Source organism: Alosa sapidissima, chromosome 1, assembly GCF_018492685.1.
Source record: "Alosa sapidissima isolate fAloSap1 chromosome 1, fAloSap1.pri, whole genome shotgun sequence".
NCBI classification, from domain to species: domain Eukaryota; kingdom Metazoa; phylum Chordata; class Actinopteri; order Clupeiformes; family Clupeidae; genus Alosa; species Alosa sapidissima.
The window spans coordinates 6,702,898-6,724,514 of NC_055957.1; the positions used below are offsets into that span (position 1 = coordinate 6,702,898).

A 21,617-nucleotide genomic window follows, 5' to 3' on the forward strand; every position below is an offset into this window, starting at 1 on the left:
AACTTAGTACATGGTCCTCAGGACCCACCAGGAGGACACTCAAGAAATTTGGTGACCTTTGACCTCTAGGGGGCTCTGTAATTGGCAAAAATGTATTTTGGCCTGTAGTTGCTGCATTATTCTGCAATGGAGGTCAATGGCAGCCCATAGAACCGTCTGATGATGCACAAATATTTTGGTGACCTTTGACCTCTATTGGGGCATTGAAATCACAGCAAGCATGATCATATCTCAATCGATCTTTTATTTTTGACGTGAAACTGTTGACAGCGAGTTCCATCCAGTTAATTCTAATGCGTGCGTGCAAGGGTGGGGCGGGGTGGGATGGGCAGGGGCGATTGCGGCGGTGGGTTGGCTGGGTGAGGGGGCGGCGACACTCAGCCCTGGTTCAGCCACACAAAATCAGTTATGTTTTGATGAGAAACTTGACCTTGTAACTCAGCCAATCTTGGGTTGTTTGACATGGAACTTGTTGTGACTGCTTAATGCTATGTGCCTGATGCCACGGCATTGACCTCTAGGAGGCGCTGCAATTAGCAAAAAGGCATATTGGCCTGCAGCTGATATATTTATTATTTAGAATTAAAACATACTAGTTGTGTCTGGTAATATTTTGTGAGGTCTTTAGGCCTGCACATGCAAACTTCTGATATCAACATAATTTATTCGGCCGCCATATTGGATTTAATCAAAAACACTAAAAGGTTTTCACAGTTCAAAGATTTCATCTGATTTTCACCAAAATTGGCACAGACCATCCTCAGACCATACTTTATCACTGCTTAATTTTCTGGAATGATTGACAAAAGTATTTGCCCCTAACAGCCAATCGAAATTGGTGGCGAAGCCGCCAAACAGGAAGTGAGCTCATATCTCAGCAACCCTTTCATGTATCATATCTAAACTTAGTACATAGACTCATGATCCCATTATGGAAATGCTCAAAAGATTTTTGTGACCTTTGACCACTAGGGGGCATTGCAATTAGCAAAATTGCATTTTGGCCTGTAGCTGCAGATGTGTATTATTCCGCCATGGAAGTCTATGGCAGCCCATAGAACCGTCTGGTACAAAGTTGTAAAATTTGGCACACTGTTTGGGCATAGCTCAATGATTAATTTCACCAAGTTTTATGTTGGCACCTTGAGCGCTGTAGTGCCATCATCAGATCAAAGTTGGACACGCGTTCACGCACGTAACCTTTGACCCATCCTTTCCGCCATATTCGATTTTAGCAGAAGTGAAACTAAACTGTCACAGGTCACACATTTGAAACATTTGACAATTGAAAGCAGCGGTAAAGCCGCCAAACAGTAAGTGAGCTCATAGTTCTGCAACACTTTAATGCATCAATACCAAACTTACTACGCGGACTTGGGATCCCATTTTGAGGTGGCACACAACATTTAGTGACCTTTGACCTCAAGGGTGCGCTACAAGTAGCAAAAATACACAAATACATTTTGGCTTGTAATTGTTGATGTGTTTTGTATTTAAAACTCACTAGCTGTGTAATAATATTGAACAATTGATTTTGGCCAACACGTACCAATGTTTGACGTCAATGTAATTTTTATTCATATGTTCATGTATAAGGATGTAAAACTTCATGTTTAAGTTTATTCATTTAAAAAAGTCACTGAATAATCAAAGTCTTTTTTGACTAAAGAAAGATAAGGCACATAGTATGTGTACTTTATTAATTAACACTTTGATTATGATTATAGCATGCTAGTGATATGTGATTGAATCCTTCAACTTTAGCTCAGTTAATCTCTAAGTGTGGTTAGTCGGTTACATTTCAGGCTATTTATGGACTGAAAGTCATTATTGCAGTCATTGATAATCTGCTACAACTCTGGTAAACAAAACAAACTTTAAACATTCATCCTTTTTCTCATGTGATTCTTATGACACATTTTCTACTCTATTGCATAATATATAAACATATTAACACATTTCCAGAATTATTCTGGTTTGTAATCAAAACATCATTAACAATAAGTGTTCCAATTGCAGAGGTAGAAATTGCATATTATGCAAACAAATAACCTGAAAACTAACCTCCTGGATAGTATGATATTTTTTTAGAATTATTGTATGGAATTTAATGTAAGAAATAGAAAGTTCTATACAAAACAATGACAAAACAAACATGCCCAAAATAGTAAAAAATAAAACTGACAAAATGCAAAATATATATAAAAATACTTGACAACACAAGTGCAAAACATGAACTCGTTAAATCCCCAATTATTTCTAATTCGCTTGTACTGTATTACTAAATGGGCCTATACCAATCTACAGACAAAGTCTAAAGTCAATCTTCTTAACCGGTAGTCGGTAGATGGCCACATCTACAGCTCATTGCCCTTTATAATACGGTCTGGTAGTGCTGTTGCAGATGGCCAAGATCGGCTACATGAACCTCAGCAGGTCCCAAGGCTGATGAGGGTCCATGAGTCTAAACAGGCTCTGACTGTTACAGGTAACCGCTATTGGTTGCAAGGCTGGTGAAGGTCCATGACCCTGAACAGGCTCTTTGACAAGTACAAGTCCCTCTGCACCACCACAACCACCAATGAAAAAGGAGGAGTCTCAACAGGCTCTCCGTCTGGTACAGGTGGTTGGATGGGTTGTGTGGCTGGCAGATGAGCAGATGAGCCTCAGCAGTCCTCGCCATTGGTGTGTCCCAGGGAACAGACGCATGGACAAGCTCTGTGCATACCTGTGGCAGTGGCCACACCTCGGCTCTGAAGTCTCTCAGCAGGTATTCTTTGAGACTTGGTAAACATTATCTGTAAGGTAGTTTTAGAGCACATGTAAATTTACAATAAAAGTATAAATCATTTTGTTGCACAGGTGTTAGAAAGCAAAATGTCTATTCATTAATAGTGTATAAAATGTACATCCTACTAAATATGCATAAACATTTAGATTGCATCTTTTGGCAAAAGAAAAACATGGATACTTACATAAACTTAATATAAGATCTTGATAGGCTGCATTGCTAGTGGATGTCTGTGATTCTCAGCAGGCCCTGTGATTGGTGCAGGTCCCTTGCAAGGCTGTATTCCTGGACAATGTCCATGGTCCTCATCAGGCCCTGTGTTTGGTGCAGGTCACTCGGAAGGCTGCATGGCTGGCAGATGTCCGCCATCCACAGCAAGCTCTGTGACTGGTGCAGTTCTTTGGGAAGGCTACGTTGCTGGCGGATGTCCGTGATCCGCAGCAAGACTGGTGCAGGTCACTCAGAAGGCTGTGAGGCAGGCGGATGACCGTGATCCTCAGCAGCCTCTGTGTCTGGGGCAGGTCACTCAGAAGGCTACGTTGCTGGCGGATGTTGGTGATCCACAGCAGGACTGGTGCAGGTCACTCGGAAGGCTGTGAGGCTGTCGGATATCCGTGATCCTCAGTAGAACTGGTGTAGGACACTCGGAAAGGCTGTGTGGCGGATGGCCGTGATCCTCAGCAGGCTCTTTGACTGGTGCAGGTGACTCAAAAGGCTGCGTTGCTGGTGGATGTCCGTGATTCGTAGCAGGACCGGTGCAGGTCACTCGAAAGGCTGCGCTACTGGCAGGTGTCCATCATCTGAAGCAGGCTCTGTGACTGGTGCAGTTCATTGGGAAGGCTACGCTGATGGCGGATGTCCATGATCCGCAGCAGGACTGGTGCAGGCCACTCGGAAGGCTGCGTTGCTGTCTTTTTTTTTTTTTTAAATCCAAATGGTATTCTTCTGAATGTTTCCTCATCACACATCAGCTGCCTCCAGAAAGCGTGTTTACTCACATGCTTCTCTGATTGCATTGCTGTCCATGGCATTTATGTCATTCAAATGCCCTAGTGCTGGTGGCAACTCCACCAATAAAACTGAGAAAATGCAAAAACATGAAGTCATTAAAGCCCTAATTACTTCTATTTCCCTTGTATTACTAAATGGTTCTATAATAATCTACAGCACAAAGTCAATCTTCTTAACTGGGCTTGTCAACCCTTAGTCAGTAAATGGCCACATCTACAGCTCGATGTCCTTTGTAATGCTGTCCTGTAGTGCTGTTGTAGATTGCGAAGATTAGGTGCATGAGCCTCAGCAGGTCACAAGGCAGGTGAGGGTACATAAGCCTCAACAGGCACTGTGACAAGTAAAAGCCCCTCTGCATCACCACAACCACCAATGGAAAAGGAGGATGAGTCTCAGCAGGCTCTCCATCTGGTACAGGTGGTTCGATAGGCTGTGTGGCTTGTGAATGCCCATGAGCCTCAGCTGTCCTCACGATTGGTGTGTCCCATGGAATTGACGCATGGACAAGTTCTGTGCACACCTGTGGTAGTGGTCACACCACAACTCTGAAGCATCTCAGCAAGTATAGTATTTGAAACTGGGCAAACACTATCTGTAAGGTGATTTTAGAGTAGATGTAAATTTACAATAAAAGTATACATTCTTTTGTTCCACATGTGTAAGAAATGTCTATGCATTAACAGTGTATAACATATACATCCTACTAAAATATGCATAAACATTTAGATTTCATCTTTTGGAAAAAGAAAAACACGGATACTCACATAACCTGATAAAATCTTGATAGTTTGCATTGCTGGTGGATGACCGTGATCCTCAGCAGGCCCTGTGTCTGGTGCAGGTCATTCGGAAGGCTGCGTTGCTGGCAGATGTCCGTCATTTGCAGCAGGCTCTGTGACTGGTGCAGGCCACTCGGAAGGCTGCGTTGCTGGCGGATGTCCGTGATCCGTAGCAGGACTGGTGCAGGCCACTTGGAAGGCTGTGAGGCTGGGCCTGGGCCAACATTTTCTGTATGGTCATTTGAGAGCAGATGTACATTTAAAATAAAAAAAATAATAAAAGTCTACATGCTATACACAGGTGAAATAAAGCAGCATGTCTTTTTCTTAAAGTTCACATCCTGTCAAATATGGATGAATCAGAATTAGGATGCCTGTCTTTGAAAAAATGTACAGTTACATATAATGAGTACTCACATAAAGTCAATATGCCAGAAGATCTGATGACAGCATTTTCGACTCCACACCTCTGAAGTGGTTGGTTCAGTTTTGTCTTACAAAGTAAGACTTATTGCATTCAGTCCATTGTATTGTGGTGGTTAATTGTACAGATCCAGCAGTAAAATTTAGCAATATGTTAGTGAACAGATTCCGTATATACCATTATGAAATGAAATGTATAGAGCATCAGTAACTCTTCTGATATAACATCAATAACTCTTCCTTCTTTTTCCTTCTTTGTAATTATCCATGCCAAAACATACTTCACAATAATTGACAACATAACAAAACAAAACATAATAATATATAAATAAAATAAAATAAAAATAGTTCATTCAATGTATCAACAAGTAAAGAAACATGTTACACACCATGTAAATTACAGTCCTTGGTGTGATAACAAAATGCTTTTAGTACAGTTGAAGCTAAAACAAATCAGTCCCACACAAAAGAACAGTCTAATACAAAATCAGGCCCAAATGAAAAACAAACAACACATCACACAGGCAGAAAAACATAAAACTTAAACAATTAAGTATGTCTTATTTTAAGTAGTTGTATAGGACTAATGGCTGAAAATTGTCCTGGGTTGATTTAAGCAGCCAACTGAATTGTCCTCACCCAATCTAAAAACAAACTTTCTTCTCAGAATTCTTCATGTCAAAACATAGCATTTTAAGAGCATTTTAAGATAATTTTTACATAAACAAAATAAAAAAATAATTATCTAAAGTCTGCCACATTTGTAAATTAAATGATCAACTGATGCATATTTGAAGTACTTTAACAATGCAATTTAGAATTGTGTTATACTAAATTGTGTAATCGTGTGTATTAGACCCTGTTTACAGAACTGCATACCAAGTGGACAGTGCTAAATATGTAAATATCTTCTAACATGCATTTTCATCACTCAAACAAAAATGGTAAGGTGATCAGTTCAATTGGTATGAAAGATATACAGTACACATTGCTAAGATGCACCTGTCAGTCTCGGTAGACATATAACTCACTGCTTGGAACAGCCGTGTAGTCCCACACAGGAATAAGGGCTGCTGTTGCTGTCTTTTTTTTATTAATCCAAATAGTATTCTTCTGAATGTGTCCTTGAATTTAACTCATTTACACATCACCTGTCTCTAGCAAGCATGTTTACTCACATGCTTCTCTCAGCAGATTGCATTGCTGTCCATGGCTTTCATGTCCTTCAAATGCCCTGGTACTGGTGGCAACTCCACCAATAAAACTGAGAAAATCAGAATGTCCTTGGAGATCCTGCCCTTTTTCAAGAAATATTGGTGTTGCAGCGAGATGTAGGCTGGGCCTCTGACCTGTGTTATCTTAAAGGCAACAAAACTGATTCCACAGTAAATGACAGAGTTTGTCTGTAATCAGCACTATTTAAGTGATCTTGTACATATGGTATCATGACTTTACTGTGCCAAAGCATATATCACAATAAGGGTGAAGCAGAATACTTTTTGTGTCACACTACTGTATGTGTTGAAAACTGTAAGTTAGTTGTCCACTTGGTATAATTCCATAATTCATGAATATGTTGAACAAAAAAGTTCCCTGTATAGGGGCCATTTTCCAAAAGAAGTTGCACTTTTAAGATTTGTTTTCTTTGTTTGTTTTCAGCATTCTTACACAATCTCGAGACAATTCATTCATACACAATTTATTCTTTCACTTCAATGAAGATTTATGGTATTGTTTTCCTTCAACTCAGTGTTGCAATAATAATACCAGTCTTCAACTGACTAATATGTGTGTAAAATAATATGGCTGATTTTATTTTACTGGACTAAAATTCAACAGCTGTGTTTATTGTCTTTGACTGTTATCGTCTTAACTGTAATTCACTGATAATGTTAAGGTTTACAATAACGGTAAAGATATAAACATTCAATACGCTATGTCTGTCCATTCATTATAACTTTAATTTGGATTCTTGTTAGCATTTAAAGCATTACACATAACTTGGTATAATACAACCAAAATGAAATAATTTGACCAACATTAACAAGAAATAGCCTAAAATGCTTGAGACAATTAAGGAACGATCCACTGACTTAAAAAAAAATCACCTAGATAATAAATCAACTGTATTGTTTTCTGATATTTACACATTCATCTGTATATCTTTACCATTATTTGCAACTTCTTTTGGAAAATGGCCCCTATACCCCTCCCATGCCCTGCAAGGAGCCGTCCAGTGTATGCTCTCTCCTTGCCACCACCCACCCACCCGAACCCCACTTAGCGGACGGACTATGGAGTAAACTCATAATGACATCATAACATAACCAGAATATAAATACTTACCTATTCAAAGACAAATATCATTAATCACAGATAACATTATTACAACAGTGAGATCAGTATGGCTTCATGAAAACTGTAGTATGTCTGCACAACTTCAACAACAACATGTTCTGTGCCTTTAGTGTAAACATGATCTATTAATGTACCTTTTTCAGTTGTAGCTGCTTGTACGTGCTGATTGTATCCATGCCGTTCCAGTAACTTGAGAATTGTAGAAGATACGAATATGTCCTCATTGAAGTCTCCCATGATGATTTTCCTTCCTGGATGCTTCTCAAGTTCAAAGATGACCTGTAATAACTGCTCTCGAAACACGTCAATCTTATATGAGCTGGGCCTGTACAATACAGCAGCAGTCAAATTTGCATGAGGTATTTCAAAATACAGACATTCCAAATTGCATCTTTCTGGAATTGACACCTGCACATCAATGTTTTCTGAACAATACACACCAACTCCACCTCTTTGTTGTTGTTTCAGTGCTGCAAAGGCTGGCTCGGAGTCATCGTAACAGTTTCCTCTCGGATTGTGTTTGAAGATGTATCCTGGAAGTTGTGGCTCTTCTTCAGTGTCTACATTGAGCCACGTCTCTGTTAAGCAAATACAGTCAGCATTCATGAGGGCTTTCTGGGATTGAACATCCTGAATGTGAGCATTCAGACTCTGTACATTGTGAAGTGCTACTGTGCACACAGGGTTAATGTTGGATGAAACAGACATTCCAAAGTTAAACTTAGGCAAGCTTTCCATAGCCGAATCTACTTTGTTATCACAAAATATGGCAGATTCTTTGAAGTCCTCAATTATCAGCCCACCGAGAGTTCTCACGCGACTCAACGCAACGTATGCTTGCCCTGGAGCAAAGATCTTCTTGAGTGATACAACAGCCCTTTCAACAGTAAGCCCTTGACATTTATGTACAGTTACTGACCAGGCCAGGCTAATCGGCAGTTGCCTTCGTACACCACCATTATTAGCCACTTGTTCCTCTTGCACTTCCACTATCGTTGAACGTTCGGAAACCCTTTTTGCTTTTGACCTCTGGATCTTTCCTACATTAGGGTCTTCAAACTCCACATGGATAGCTGCAGGCATGTCATCGTCTTGTTGACTTTGAATGATTTCCACAACTGTGCCACATGCTCCGTTGACAAGGCCATCAGACACATCTATGTTTTTCTTCAACATGACCCTGGCTCCAACACCCAACGAAACACATTTAGGCAAGCAAGAGTTGAAAACTTTTGTGTGAAAGCCAACTTTCCGTTCCATTCTTCCAGTTTTGGGATTTCGGACAAAGTCTTGAGCACGTATGCTGATTGCGTCTGGGCAGATCTCTTGCAGTCTCTTCACGTTATATTCATCAACCTCCGCATTTGTAGCATACACATGAATGTCTGTAGATTCCTCACCAGTTTCACGCTGCCTCAATGTGAGAACATCACGGTCGGTGAGAGGTTCGTTCTTTTTACGGACTCTGAGACGATTAAGCATTTCCGCAAATGCTGCATTTTCTTGTCTAACAACTTTAGTCAGTTCTGCAACCTCAAAGGTGTTGTCCCACAGATTGGCTCCTTTGTTTTCAGCAAAAAGAGGGGTGCCTTTCACGGGCTTGAGTTGATAAAAATCACCCACACAAATCAGGGAAACTTTTGCAAACAAGGAATAATCACCAGTCTGCTTGATTTGACGCAGTCTACCATGAATGTAGGCCAAAAGACGGTGGTCGACCATGGACACTTCATCAATTATCAGAATTTGCAAGCTGCCCATTTTGGTTCGCAAAGAATTGACTTTCTCATCACCTAGTGGTTGATACGGCAGTTTGACATTTGCACCGATGGAGAATGTATTGTGGATTGTTGCAGCGCCAATGTTATATGCAGCCACTCCTGTAGGTGCTGTTAGAAGCACAGTGAGATCCTCAGGATTTTCAGCAATCTGTGACAACAGCCGGGTAGATTCATAATGTATCGCTTTGATTAAATGGCTTTTCCCCGTTCCTGCTCCACCAGTGATGAATAATCGCAACGGTTCAGGATTTTGTCCAAACAGTTTCTGCAAACACCACTTACGAACAGCATAGAATATGGCAGACTGTTCTTCATTTAATGACCGTAATAAATGCAATGCATCCTCTCTGGGCATTGACACATGATTTGTTTCCAAAGTGCATGTAGTCTGTGGGTTTGCTGTCAGGTCAGGAATGAGTTTGTCATCATCATCACCTTCATCATCTACAACTTTGTCTTTCATCAGATCTAAACAACGAAGACGCTCCTTTTCTGTTTCAGGACATATCTGAGCCCAGGCATCTTCTAGATCAATTTTGTCTTCCAGCAACTGCTTAGCTCTGTCAATCTCATCACTTTCTTTTTCAAATAAAGCTTTGTTGGTATCCACAATCAACTGAACTCTTTGAACATCAACGCCACATTTCACTGCACCATTTTTATAGAAATGTTCATATGTATCAAACTGGGGCGGTTTGAGGTGACAGTCTTCATAGTAAGGCAGAAACAGTTGCAGCAATGAATGGAAGTACTTTTCGGGGTTTTTTGTGGGAGAAAATCTGGGATACCTCACAACAGCAGGTTCAGTTCGGGTCCTTCGTTTCACAAAGCCGCAGTTGTTGTTGAGCTGTATTATGTCATGTGAATCTCTTTCAGTTGGAACCTGTGACTTTGATAGAACTCTGTATTCAGAACAAAAACTGGCCAGACATAAATCCTCAAATTGTGCATTCTGGGGTCTGCTCTTATACCTCTCGATCACATTGGTCATCCAAATGCTGCTTTCGTCATTACACTGTTGGAACTGGGCTTTAGTTTGGAGGACATGCAAAGGTAAACTCATCCTAACAGGGTTATCACCAACTGGAATGAACTGTACGTCACGAGAGCATTCTTTCAAGTGCATGTGTGTTAATCGATACACTGCCTCTTGGGCTGAAACTTCTCTGTTGTGTAGGTATACACTTCCAAGCTGTTTGAATGCTGCTTTTGCATCAAGGTTGCCATTCATTGACTCGTCTTGTGTCCGTTGTAAGAGCAAACCCATTTCTTGTTCTGCTTTTGTGATATACGACAGTATGTAGACCACAACTGAAAAGGCATCTGTGACATACTGGATATCCATATTGCCTTGCCAAGCACGGAGTAAGTCTTTGTTGTACTGGTTCACCCAAATGTCTCCAGGATTTCGTTTCAGGACAATGCTTTTCTTTTTGGAACATATGTTGTACGCCTTTTCAAACAAACCTTGATCTATCCCAAGAGACTCAAAAAATGCATTGGCTGTATCAAAATTCATGTCAGGCATGGTCAACGCAGTTTTAACATTCTTTATTATTGCACTTGCACTTGTATTGTCATCACTGCCATTCAAGTCCTCACAGTTACCGCCTCTTGTGATGAAAGTACAGCTTGATGGTGGCCGTGGGAAGTTGAACCTGCACACTGTGTTTTTCTTGCGGCAAGTCTTTGAGTGTCTTGTGCTGTGCCTCTGTACGCTGCTCACAACCTCGTAAAGCTCTGCATCAGTTTCTGGTGGAATCTCACAGGTGATGTATGTATCTATGAACTGTGCCACTTCATCATCACTCTCTTTATCAATCTTGGGAGCATTTTCAACCCAAAAAAGACAGTGGACATGAGGAGAACCACGCTGTTGAAATTCAACACGATAAAAGTAGTCCTTTATTTTCCCTATAGGTTCTGCTGGCGACGTGATTACATCACGGAGAAAGCAATGCCATCTGTGATCAAACATTCTTGCCGCTGTCACAGGGTTTCGACGTATGAGTCCACATTTGTCAGACCAGTCAAGATCATCAACAGATGTTTGTTTACCTTCTATTCTTAGAATAGAACTCAGCATTTCAGGCCATCTCAAATCTGCAGAGCTAAAAGATGCAAAGAACGTGGGTATGGACAGTTGTCTTATCATGGCAAATAAATCTTTCTGAACTGACATCCAGTATGGAGGTGTGCCACGAATTCCTCGTAAGAACTTGTATCCTTCATCATTGCGCAATATTTTACCCAACGACTCTGAGTTCAAAAACATTTCTGGTGATGCGTCTTTCAGAGAGGAGTTGCCACCACCTTTGCGTAATGCCACTGATACACCAGATATAACTTGATGCACCTCTGATATGTATTGTGCGTAAAAAATGAAGTCTGTGTTCTGTGCAAAACGCCCATCTGCATTCAGAATGCGTGTATTCAGGTACCGTGACAGAGTTATTTTGGACTCTCTTTCATCATGGAATGTAGGTCCACCAGATGGATACAAAACAGGGAAACATTTTGCCTCGTTGGTTTTATCAGACAGCAACCTCACTGGACTGTTACCTTCACCTGGTGCCACATTAAGTATGTCCTGAAAATTCTGATCAATGATCTCTGAACCTAGATCGACAGGTTGTAATGATGTATCTGACAAAAGCCCATTCTGGTCTTTGATATAAGTCACATCTTCCTCTGCTTGCTCTTCAGGAACATTTTCATCATCACTGTTATCAGGTGTTTCCTGTTTGGTACTTTCCTCATGCTGGTCAGTGCCATTCAGAGAGTTTACCCATTCCTCATTCATAGTCACATCACTATACCATTTATTGTTTGCCATCAAATACCTGAGTGCATTTCTGACACGATCAGTGTGGACATACATGTATTCGTAATGACCTTTATACGTCAACTTGCGTTTCAGTTTCACTCTTATCATCTTGTCATCACATTCATTTCTTGGGAGTATATTTGTCACATGTGTGTTATTAACAGGAACAGAGACGCAAGGACCATGGCAAGCTCTCTGGCGGCCTCGAGGCAAACACAACAGCTTCATGAAGGGAATGTGACGTGCAATGAGATGTTGTTCCAAAGAGTTCAGACATTTAAGTTCCGCTGGAATATCATCCAAATGCATGTTGTTGGTAACACTCTCTTCGGGAAGTTTTCCTCCAAGTATTTTACGATGACATGTATGGCAAATCCATAATTTGCTTGATGGACTATCATACAAATTACATTTCTGATCACATTCAACATCACACACATGTAAATATTGCAATGTTATGCACCTATTAGCCAATGCAGCCACTTCTGCTCCTTTTCTTTCATAGTTATGTCTTTTACACTCAACCACTTGCTTCCTGAAGAGTAAACGGTGACATACTGAGCATACATATTCAGGACCGCGGCTGACCTCCTGATGAAAATGATCAATAGCTAGGCCAATGTCTTCCCGTTTCTTCTGCCATATTAAACAACTCTCACGACTTCTTTTGATTTTATTTATATGGATGTTTTCATTTTCTTGATACTTCCTCTTGTTATGCTCTTTAATTTTGTTCTGGAATCCAATGTTTTTCTTGTATTTAATATGACTGTAATCACGGACAAGTCTCTGAAATGTGCTGTTTGTTTTATATTTAACTTTAGAGTAATCACGGACAGCATTCTGATGTTTCTGGTTTCTCTTGTATTTGTCCTTAGAATAAGCACGGACAGCATTCTGATGTTTCTGGTTCCTCATGTATTTAGCCTTAGAATAAGCACGGACAGCATTCTGATGTTTCTGGTTTCTCATGTATTTAGCCTTAGAATAAGCACGGACAGCATTCTGATGTTTCTGGTTTCTCTTATATTTGTCTTTGGAATACTCTCGCACCTTTGCTTGAAAATCTGTATTTTCCTTATATTTCTTTTGAAAATAAGCACTTCGTAATTTCTGAAAATTTGGATTAGTTTGATATCGTCTCTGAAAACGCTGAAGCACGAATTTCCTAAAGTCCAGATTTGTTCTGTATTTCTTTAGAAAATAGTCACGAGAGCACTGACGCTTAGTCTGTTTGGCAAGCTCATCTTTCTGGTACTTATCTTTGTCATACTGAAGTTTTCTCCGTCTGTAATTATCATTTTGATATCGTTGGCGTTCTTTCTTTGCTTTCACATTTTCTGATTCATCTTTCAACTTTCTTTTCCGTTGTGGCCTCAAGTTGTCATCAATCTTGACTGTCTGGCATGTTCTTGCACAGGGCCTTCCTGCATCTTTGTGTTGTACACATTCAACAACTTCATAATGATTACCAGTGTGATTTAAATAGATACAATTCTCTCTACATGTCTGTGAGTATGCAGGTCGGTGCATATTCCATCTTCCATCATTAAAAGTAAATATAGTTGTTTGCAATAAGTCAGCAGCAGCAAAAATATCAATCTCTTTTGCCCATGAACCACAGTAGTAGATTCTAGATTTAGTCACATAGTCCTGCACAGATGTGTATTCATCCCTCAAATATGTTTCAAATTTGGTGCTGTGTCTCTGAAGGTGTTTCACGACAGCCCGTCTTATTTTCAAATGCTTGTCTTCATTGTGACAAATGTTAAAGGCTAAGCTACGGTAAAAGCAATTCCCGTCAGGTTTTATGCTTTTTATCTTACAGGGACATCCCATGTCATCGAGATCAGTGGTTACCATTAGGCCTAAATCAACATTTTCATTTTGAAGACCTAAACATGTGCACAGTGCATCCTTATCCTGACGAGTTAAATGTTTAAAAGCCTGTTTGTGAAATCTTACATCACTTATAATGACATCATTTGCCTGCACATCACACTTTACAGGTTGAAAAGACTGTTCGTGCGCACCTGCATCAATAACAATGACATCGTCTGTTGCAGTTTTGTTTTGCGCAACATCCTTACTGGAAACTCGTTTCAAAACGTCACTGTACAGTGGTCTGCTTGTCTGCGAACATTCTGTGCCACTTGTGAAATTAGCTGCAACTGTAGACGACCCACTTACAACTCGTTCACACACTTTAAGCTTACGCTTCACCACATCGCTGTAGAGTGGACGGCAACTTGCAGAGCTCATTGAACAGCTGGATGAATAGTCCATCTGGGCATCAGCATCAATTATTACTGTGACTCCAGTTACCTCAAACCTTGGTGTGCTTATGCCAAAAGATCGCGCAAAGTCGTAAGCAAATGTGACCAGGGAGTGTATAGAGCTGAAGTATGCAACACAACTTGTCCTCTCACCTTTCTGGTTGACGTTTCTGTTAACGTGTGAATCAACAAACGCAAACCCGGTTCCTGCATTCACTACAGCACATGTGTTAGCACAAATGGTTAACAAACAAGCATCATTGCTAAACAGCGCCCGCTGCAGTGCTACATCAAAAGGCATGGCAACATCACGTAAAGCATCGTCATAGTCATCAACCTGAATAAATCCAGTGTAAGAATCAGCAAAGTTTATTGAGAAATCACAATTCCACACTTCATATTGTCTAGGCAATTCAGACACAGCAATGTAACCCCTTCCTTGGTCTCTTATTTTACCCTGTGCACTCATTGACCTGTAAAGAACAGTTCCCTTAATCAAAACATCATCAATATCTCGAGTTTCCCAACTCCACACGTTCTTCATCTTGGACTTCAAAACAGCAGTCAAACTGATGGCACCACACTGCTTGTTGCGCACATTTCCAAACCGTGAATCGCCTTGATGAAAGGACCCCATCAGCACAGATCTCTCTGGGAAGTCAACAGATTCAATCAAACAATCATTAGTAGCATTAGAAGTCAAAGTATTTGACAGTGGGTTTGCAGAGTCATGGCACATATTCAGAGAGTCAGCAGTTTGGCTGAGTTTGAGCAGAGTTTCAGCAGAGTTTGGCTGAGTTTGAGCAGTACGTGAACAGTACGGGAGCAGTACGGGAGCAAAGTTGGCGTCCGAAGACTGCGGAGCACTGGCCTTTTTTTTACGAGGTAGCGCTGGCAAAACCTCGGCCCTTGCTTTATTTTTACGAGGTAGCGGTGGCAAAACCTCGGTATCTCGGTCCACTGTAGTCTGTCCTGACTCAGCGACATCAGCCGGCATCTACAACAAAACACATTAATCAGTCACATGTAATGATACCATGGTTGTTTGACCATTCAACTGTTGCAACAAAAACCCAGTGTAATTGACTGAATGTCTTTCCACTTCTATGAAAACATGCAATCATTCACATTTGTTATGGTATTTGGCAGACACCATCATCCAAACATATAATAACACTAATAATGTAAAATTATAATGACTCCAGTAAAAAATACATGTTGATACAACTAAAGATGTTAATACAAAATTGCTCAATTGCTATGGCAACAGTTAAAGATAATCTGTGACGCAACAATCATAACAATAAAATCATTGATCCGTCCTCTTCATTGCTGTGGCTTTCAATGATCTGTTGGCAACAAACAATTAAAACAACCAAAAAAAAAAAAACTTAATGGCAACAAATAACCTAGGATGTAACTAGGAAGTGCAAACTGTTATCAGAGGAAGTACCAGTAGACAACTCATTCCACCACTGAGGTAGCACAAAGGAGAAAAATCTAGATCTAGACTGAATCATTGAACGACACACAAGTTGTTTATTGGAGGACTGCAGTGGTCTAGAAGGAATGTAAGGCGGGATCATATTATTACAATAAGCTGATCCAGTAAAAGCCATATATGTCAATGTCAGGGTTTTGAATGTAATTCTGGCTGCAATAGGAAGCCAATGCAGACAACAAGAAGCATCCGTCCTCTTAGGCTGAGAAAGTATCAGACATGCTGCTGCTGCATTCTGGATAATCTCCAAAGGTTTTACAACGTATGCAGGGAGGCCAACTAGAACGGACAGTAGTAGTAGTAGTATGTTTAGAAAGAACCATAGCTCACATTTATACAGTATGCCTCTAATGTTCAATCTATAGAGCTAATAAATCACCCTTTTTCCATTCACCAATCAAAGTTGGACAACTTGGCTATAGAAAACATTTCTACTGTTTGCATGCCAATAACAGTCATGACACCATCTAAGTGTAAAGCGTTACAAACAGTGCACCATCCTGAGTCCATTCCTAACACAGCTGCCCTTCTCTGCATCAAGATTACTGTAACGTAAGTGCTTATGGTACAAGAGCCATCACATCAAAGTACAATGCCTATCCTGGTAACAACCACTACATCGATCTTGAGGTGAGGCCAGAATTTTATAATCATCTGTGAGGAACTGGACAGCCAACAAAGATCCTCCTACCACTGACCATGACCAAGCAGTATCTGACCATATCAGTGTTGAATAATCTCCCTCTCATAAAAGAATCCATCTATGCTATAAAACAACCCATACATGATCACACATTTTTGATGCGGCACTTACATGAACCTGAACTCAACCATCATACTAAAACAATTTAATATACAATTATGATCCTATTGACAATGAAGTCAGACTTGCACTCCACTACCTGACTCTGTACATTTACTAGAGAATTGTTATTCAACATTCATATAATGCAGATATCAAACCACATATCAAACCAAATATTCCACTAAATCACTAATAAAAAGCAGAAAGCTGAATCATATAATCTGTACTGTACAATCTCAAAAACATTCTGAGGATAAAACTGCAGCATATGTATGTGTATCAGAACATCATCTTAGAAGGAAGGAAACCACCTCCTACTCTTTCACAAACCTGCATACATGACCTGACATACATGGTTGCACACAGCCCACCTGCCTTCCCCTAAACATTCAAGCAAATGTAAAAACTACTGCAATTGCTAACTAGAAACATTTAAACGGTGTTCAAAATGACATGTTTTCTATTATACACACAATCATAATAAATCAGGACAGAATGAAAAGTTTACCAGCCTGACCTTAGTGGACCTTAAATCAGCCTGTATTTTTTTGCCTGCCCTGGAGCGCTTGCTTGGACACGGCATCTGCAAAACACACAGAACACACATCAGAAACAGGCAAGTCTGACATGCTACATTTCCTTAAGCATCTCATAAGTTACACTGTACTAACTTCATTAGTTCTGATAAACAGGCAACAACAATGTACATATTTACATCATAAATATTCTTTAACTTCTTTACATTCAAAAGTGAAACTATACAACACTTAAAAGCATGAGCAAAGCATACTGAAATCAAAAAATACTTTATGAGACTAATAACTGAGTCTAGCATTTCAGATGTTTTCAACAAATTTCCCAATAAAATCACACATTCACACACACAATGATTACTGTTTATATAGTCTGCAAACCCTGACCAGATGTTCAAAACATTTTCAACAATTGAAAAACAAGGTGTCGAATCACTGCCAACTAGGTGACAAGTGCAAATTACCATCAACTCACAATGATATTTGTTAATCAATATGCTAAACCAAACAAAACAAAACTTCAGGGTTGTTAGTGTATTTCACCTATCTGTTTTGATAAGATGGTGCTGCTCCTAAATCGAAACATTGGATACTGGTGGCTAAAAGCAGCATTTTAGCCTGCATCCTTAAACAGAACAGTGCCATTTTCATAAAATACTATTCATTTGTGCTACAGTATATCTCAACAAAGCAGTTTACCTTGACATAACACCAACATCGTCGATAAGGAACATTATATCATAATGTGGATACTGTACATTTAATTACAACAATACTGCTTGTTTTAACAACCTACAATCTTTTTTCTTTAACTCACTGAATGCCAAGCTGTTTTTGGAAGCTTTGTCCTAGAGTGCCAGCAATCTAGACCATTGTTGATGATTTTTGTACAGCCACAGCATATTCTGTGTTATAGCTATGAACACATACAATGGCTCGTTTGAAAGGTGAGACTTTAAGCTCTCAGTGGGTGCAAACCGTGTATTTCTACACGCTTCTGTTCCTGAGAAATCGCAAGCTAAACAGTGGCTAGTTTTCATCAAAATCTGTTTTTTTTCTAGAAATGGAGATATAACGCCTTTCATGAAATATGAAGTGTTGCCTGTAAAGTTTCCGGGAAGTGACCTGGCGAGACTGCCACCTAGTGATAGACCCACGAAAATGGCCTGGTTTTGAGCCGACATGCATGAGTCACTGATTCGACCCAAAGCGGCAACCGAGTTATGATAAAATGTCCATATAAAATGTCCAGATTGTGCGTTTTCATGAGTTTTCGATCGTCATATATTTCATTTCCATTCATCAGAGTTCCCAAAATCACATATAAGGTGTGTTAGAGTGTCTAGTTTCGTAATTAAAAAAAAAAAAAAAAGCTAAAAACGTAATATTACGTTTTTGGCACTCAACGCATGGGAAGGAAAAACTTATTACGTTTTTGGCACTCAATGAGTTAACTGCAAGGGTTGGCCACACTGAATGAATAAAAAAGGGGTGGTGTGTAGCTTTAAAGCCATTATTAACCTTCAATTCATACATCCCCCTATATCTGTACATTTACCTGACACTTGCATGCACTGACACAAAGGGTGAAACACATTTGACATCAGGATTGTTATACCATTAGGCCTACGCACAAGTACCATGAAACGTATGATACAGCTATACCATACTGAGGCATACACTTTGTTGACCTACAGCAAAAGGCATATGAGACAGGAATAAAACTAATGAAAGCAACCCAGCTCTACAACTCTTAAATCCTACTTGCTTGCTTTCATATGCATGACAAACCACATTCATCCATAACACAAGTAATGGCACACATCACCACTGAAAACTACTTAAAACTACAGCTAGAGTCCCTGCAGTGATTCTCATGACTTTATACTCTGAGGCCATCAGAACTATTCTGAATAAAGCAGAGAAGTATACTTTTTTTTTTTTTTTTTTTTATCCAGGACTGTAAGGCACCTCAGAGTCATACACAATTATAAATAAAAAGTTGTACTGTTTATGTGAATGCATGTGACAAAAGTTATGAACATTTCATGCTTACCTTCAATATAAAACACTCAAATATCCAGATTCTGGAAAACAGTTTAAAACAAAAATATATATAGATTATTTAAGATACATACTTAGCATTTACAATAATATGTACTTTGAACTTGCAAACGTGTGATGTGGCTTGTAGTCATTCTTAATATACCAATACACTCTCCCAATTTACAGAAAATTGTTAAAGGAGCACTACAGGATTTTGGTGTAAAACCAGCATATTAGCTACCTAAAAGGTAGAACCTCTTGGCATTGCCACGTCCTAGAAGTAGACATTCTATTTGTATTGAGCCAAGGAAAAATCTCTATATTATGCCTTCACAATTTACATTTACAAATATAATTCCTATCCCCAGTGAAATCTATTCCCATATCTAAAACCATGGTCTGAACCAAACCAAGACATCTCATAGCAGGAATTGGTGGTCATACAAAAAAGGTTAGGCTTATGAATTTTATAAAACAATTGTGTTGTTGTTTAATTTATGAAGTAATTGGTACATTATATGAAGACATTTGAGATTAGGTAACCCAAAACAGTACAAAAATAGGCTACCACCTAAAATAGCCAACAGAAAATAATTTAGACGAGTCATGTACAACAAAATGGTTTGTCGCCTTATGTAAGCTTGTGCCCTCCCTTCATAGTTCAAGACTATTTTAGCCATAACCTAACATAACATTCATCCGCGATTTTAACCTCACAATCCACCCTGACATTTGAATGCACGCGGTCAAATCAGACTAATTTAACCTAAGCCAACATTACATCCTGTTTATCATTACTTAAATTACTTATTTGCGAAGAATTGCTTGCCTGCCTTCACAAACACGTGCCTGACAACGTTAACGTTAGCCTCAATCATGGCGTGAAGCATCGTGCCAGGCGTTAGCCTATAAAGTAAGCTTAATTCGACGATACAACGTATTTCATGAGATAACGGCCTGTTCTCAACACACTGCCTGCTTAAATCTGATAACAACATTTTAAAGTATTAACGTTACGAATCCACAATCGCTAACGTTACCTTTCCTGTCTGTCTAACTGTAACGTTAGAGTTTATCGTTCATAGAGTGACACTAATATGTTAACAAATCTAAACTAACTCTCCAGATGTACATCCGCTAAACATAGTTTCATATCTTCGTATTTCTGTGTGTTTATTCTGTTATAAATGGCTCAAAGCCAAATATACAGACATATCAATTACTTTTCTCGACACATTCAAACACGTCTTTACCTCTTGACAGCAGTCAGCGAAAAGAAAGATGGCGCGTGGTCGTAGTCGAATTATTGGATGTTAGGACCTACTCGTCATAATAAAAGTCCCTAAACTTTTTCAACTTCATTTGTCACCCCCTGATATCAAAATATTCAAAATATAACCAAATTCACCATTCACACAATGGATTAAATACAATGACTGAAAATGAATAATTCAGTTACCAGCTGAATAAAACCACCACATTTTACATTAGGCTGCTATTCTTTAAAACATACTAAATGTTTTAGCCCATGAAGCCCAAAAGAGATTTAGAAAATGTCCACACAACAAAAAATACATTTGATGTGAAGGGTAAATTACAGGTGAATAGAGTGTATAATACATAGAGAGAAATAATACATATCACCATACAACTTGCCTACCATGAAACTTACTATCATAAAAAACAAATCATTGTGTTGTAAGATTTCTGAAATCTTATATTCAGACTAAAATTAGGCAATGGCTGTTTCTCAAAGTCAAGGAGCCTCAAGGATTCGTGCTTGGTAGAACCAAGCCTGCCAAGTCAAATCCTTCGAAGATGATGACATCTTCAGACCAAGGATCACTTCGCTTTATTGTGTTCAGATCTACAACCGTTCACCCGTAACAGCCAATCAAAATTGTTAGCTCATATCTCAGCAACCCTTGCATGTATCAAAATGTAGTACATGGACTCATCACCCAATTAGGAGGACACTCAAGAAATTTGGTGACCTTTGACCTCTAGTGGGTGCTGAATTAGCAAAACTGTATTTTGGCCTGTAGCTGCGGATGTGTATTATTCTGCCATGGAAGTCTATGGCAATTATAAAGCCATCTAGTATAAAGTTGGGAAATTTGGCATTAGACAGTCCAACAATTAATTACATCAAGTTTCATGTCGTCACCTTGGACACTCTAGCACCACCAACAGGTCAAAGTTGAATATGCGTTCACAAACATAACTTTTGGCACAGACCATCCTCAGACAATTCCTTACATTACTTTTCTAGACCAATTGACAGAAGCGTTTGCACAACACACAAAATCCGCTTTGATGCCGCCAAACAGAAAGTGATCTTATATCTCAGGCAATCTTTGGTTGCTAGAAATGAAACTTGGTCTGACAGCTTACGGCCATATGCCTGATGTAACAGCATTGAGTTGCCATGGCAACTCCTGCCTATTCTGCTTGGCCCCCTCATTGCTGCTTGCAGCTATATTTAT

The 21,617-nt window shown here is 39.5% G+C and overlaps 1 protein-coding gene and 2 long non-coding RNA genes across 3 annotated transcripts; all 3 read right to left on the reverse strand.

Moving 5' to 3' along the window:
- Nucleotides 1-4,049: 4,049 nt before the first annotated feature.
- LOC121706059 lies at nt 4,050-5,625 on the reverse strand. The gene is made up of 3 exons (XR_006030965.1): nt 4,999-5,625; nt 4,567-4,810; nt 4,050-4,394 (listed from the first exon to the last, which is right to left on the reverse strand). It is a non-coding gene; the product is annotated as an uncharacterized LOC121706059 (long non-coding RNA).
- A 1,987-nt stretch (nt 5,626-7,612) lies between these two features.
- LOC121720245 lies at nt 7,613-12,888 on the reverse strand. The gene is made up of 2 exons (XM_042106241.1): nt 7,812-12,888; nt 7,613-7,650 (listed from the first exon to the last, which is right to left on the reverse strand). Exons 1-2 carry the CDS (start codon nt 12,886-12,888, stop codon nt 7,631-7,633), a joined length of 5,097 nt encoding a protein of 1,698 aa, XP_041962175.1. The 3' UTR covers nt 7,613-7,630.
- A 1,711-nt stretch (nt 12,889-14,599) lies between these two features.
- LOC121706051 lies at nt 14,600-20,397 on the reverse strand. Its single transcript, XR_006030963.1, has 4 exons — nt 20,385-20,397; nt 19,142-19,172; nt 17,070-17,135; nt 14,600-15,243 (listed from the first exon to the last, which is right to left on the reverse strand). It is a non-coding gene; the product is annotated as an uncharacterized LOC121706051 (long non-coding RNA).
- Between the last annotated feature and the right edge of the window lie 1,220 nt (nt 20,398-21,617).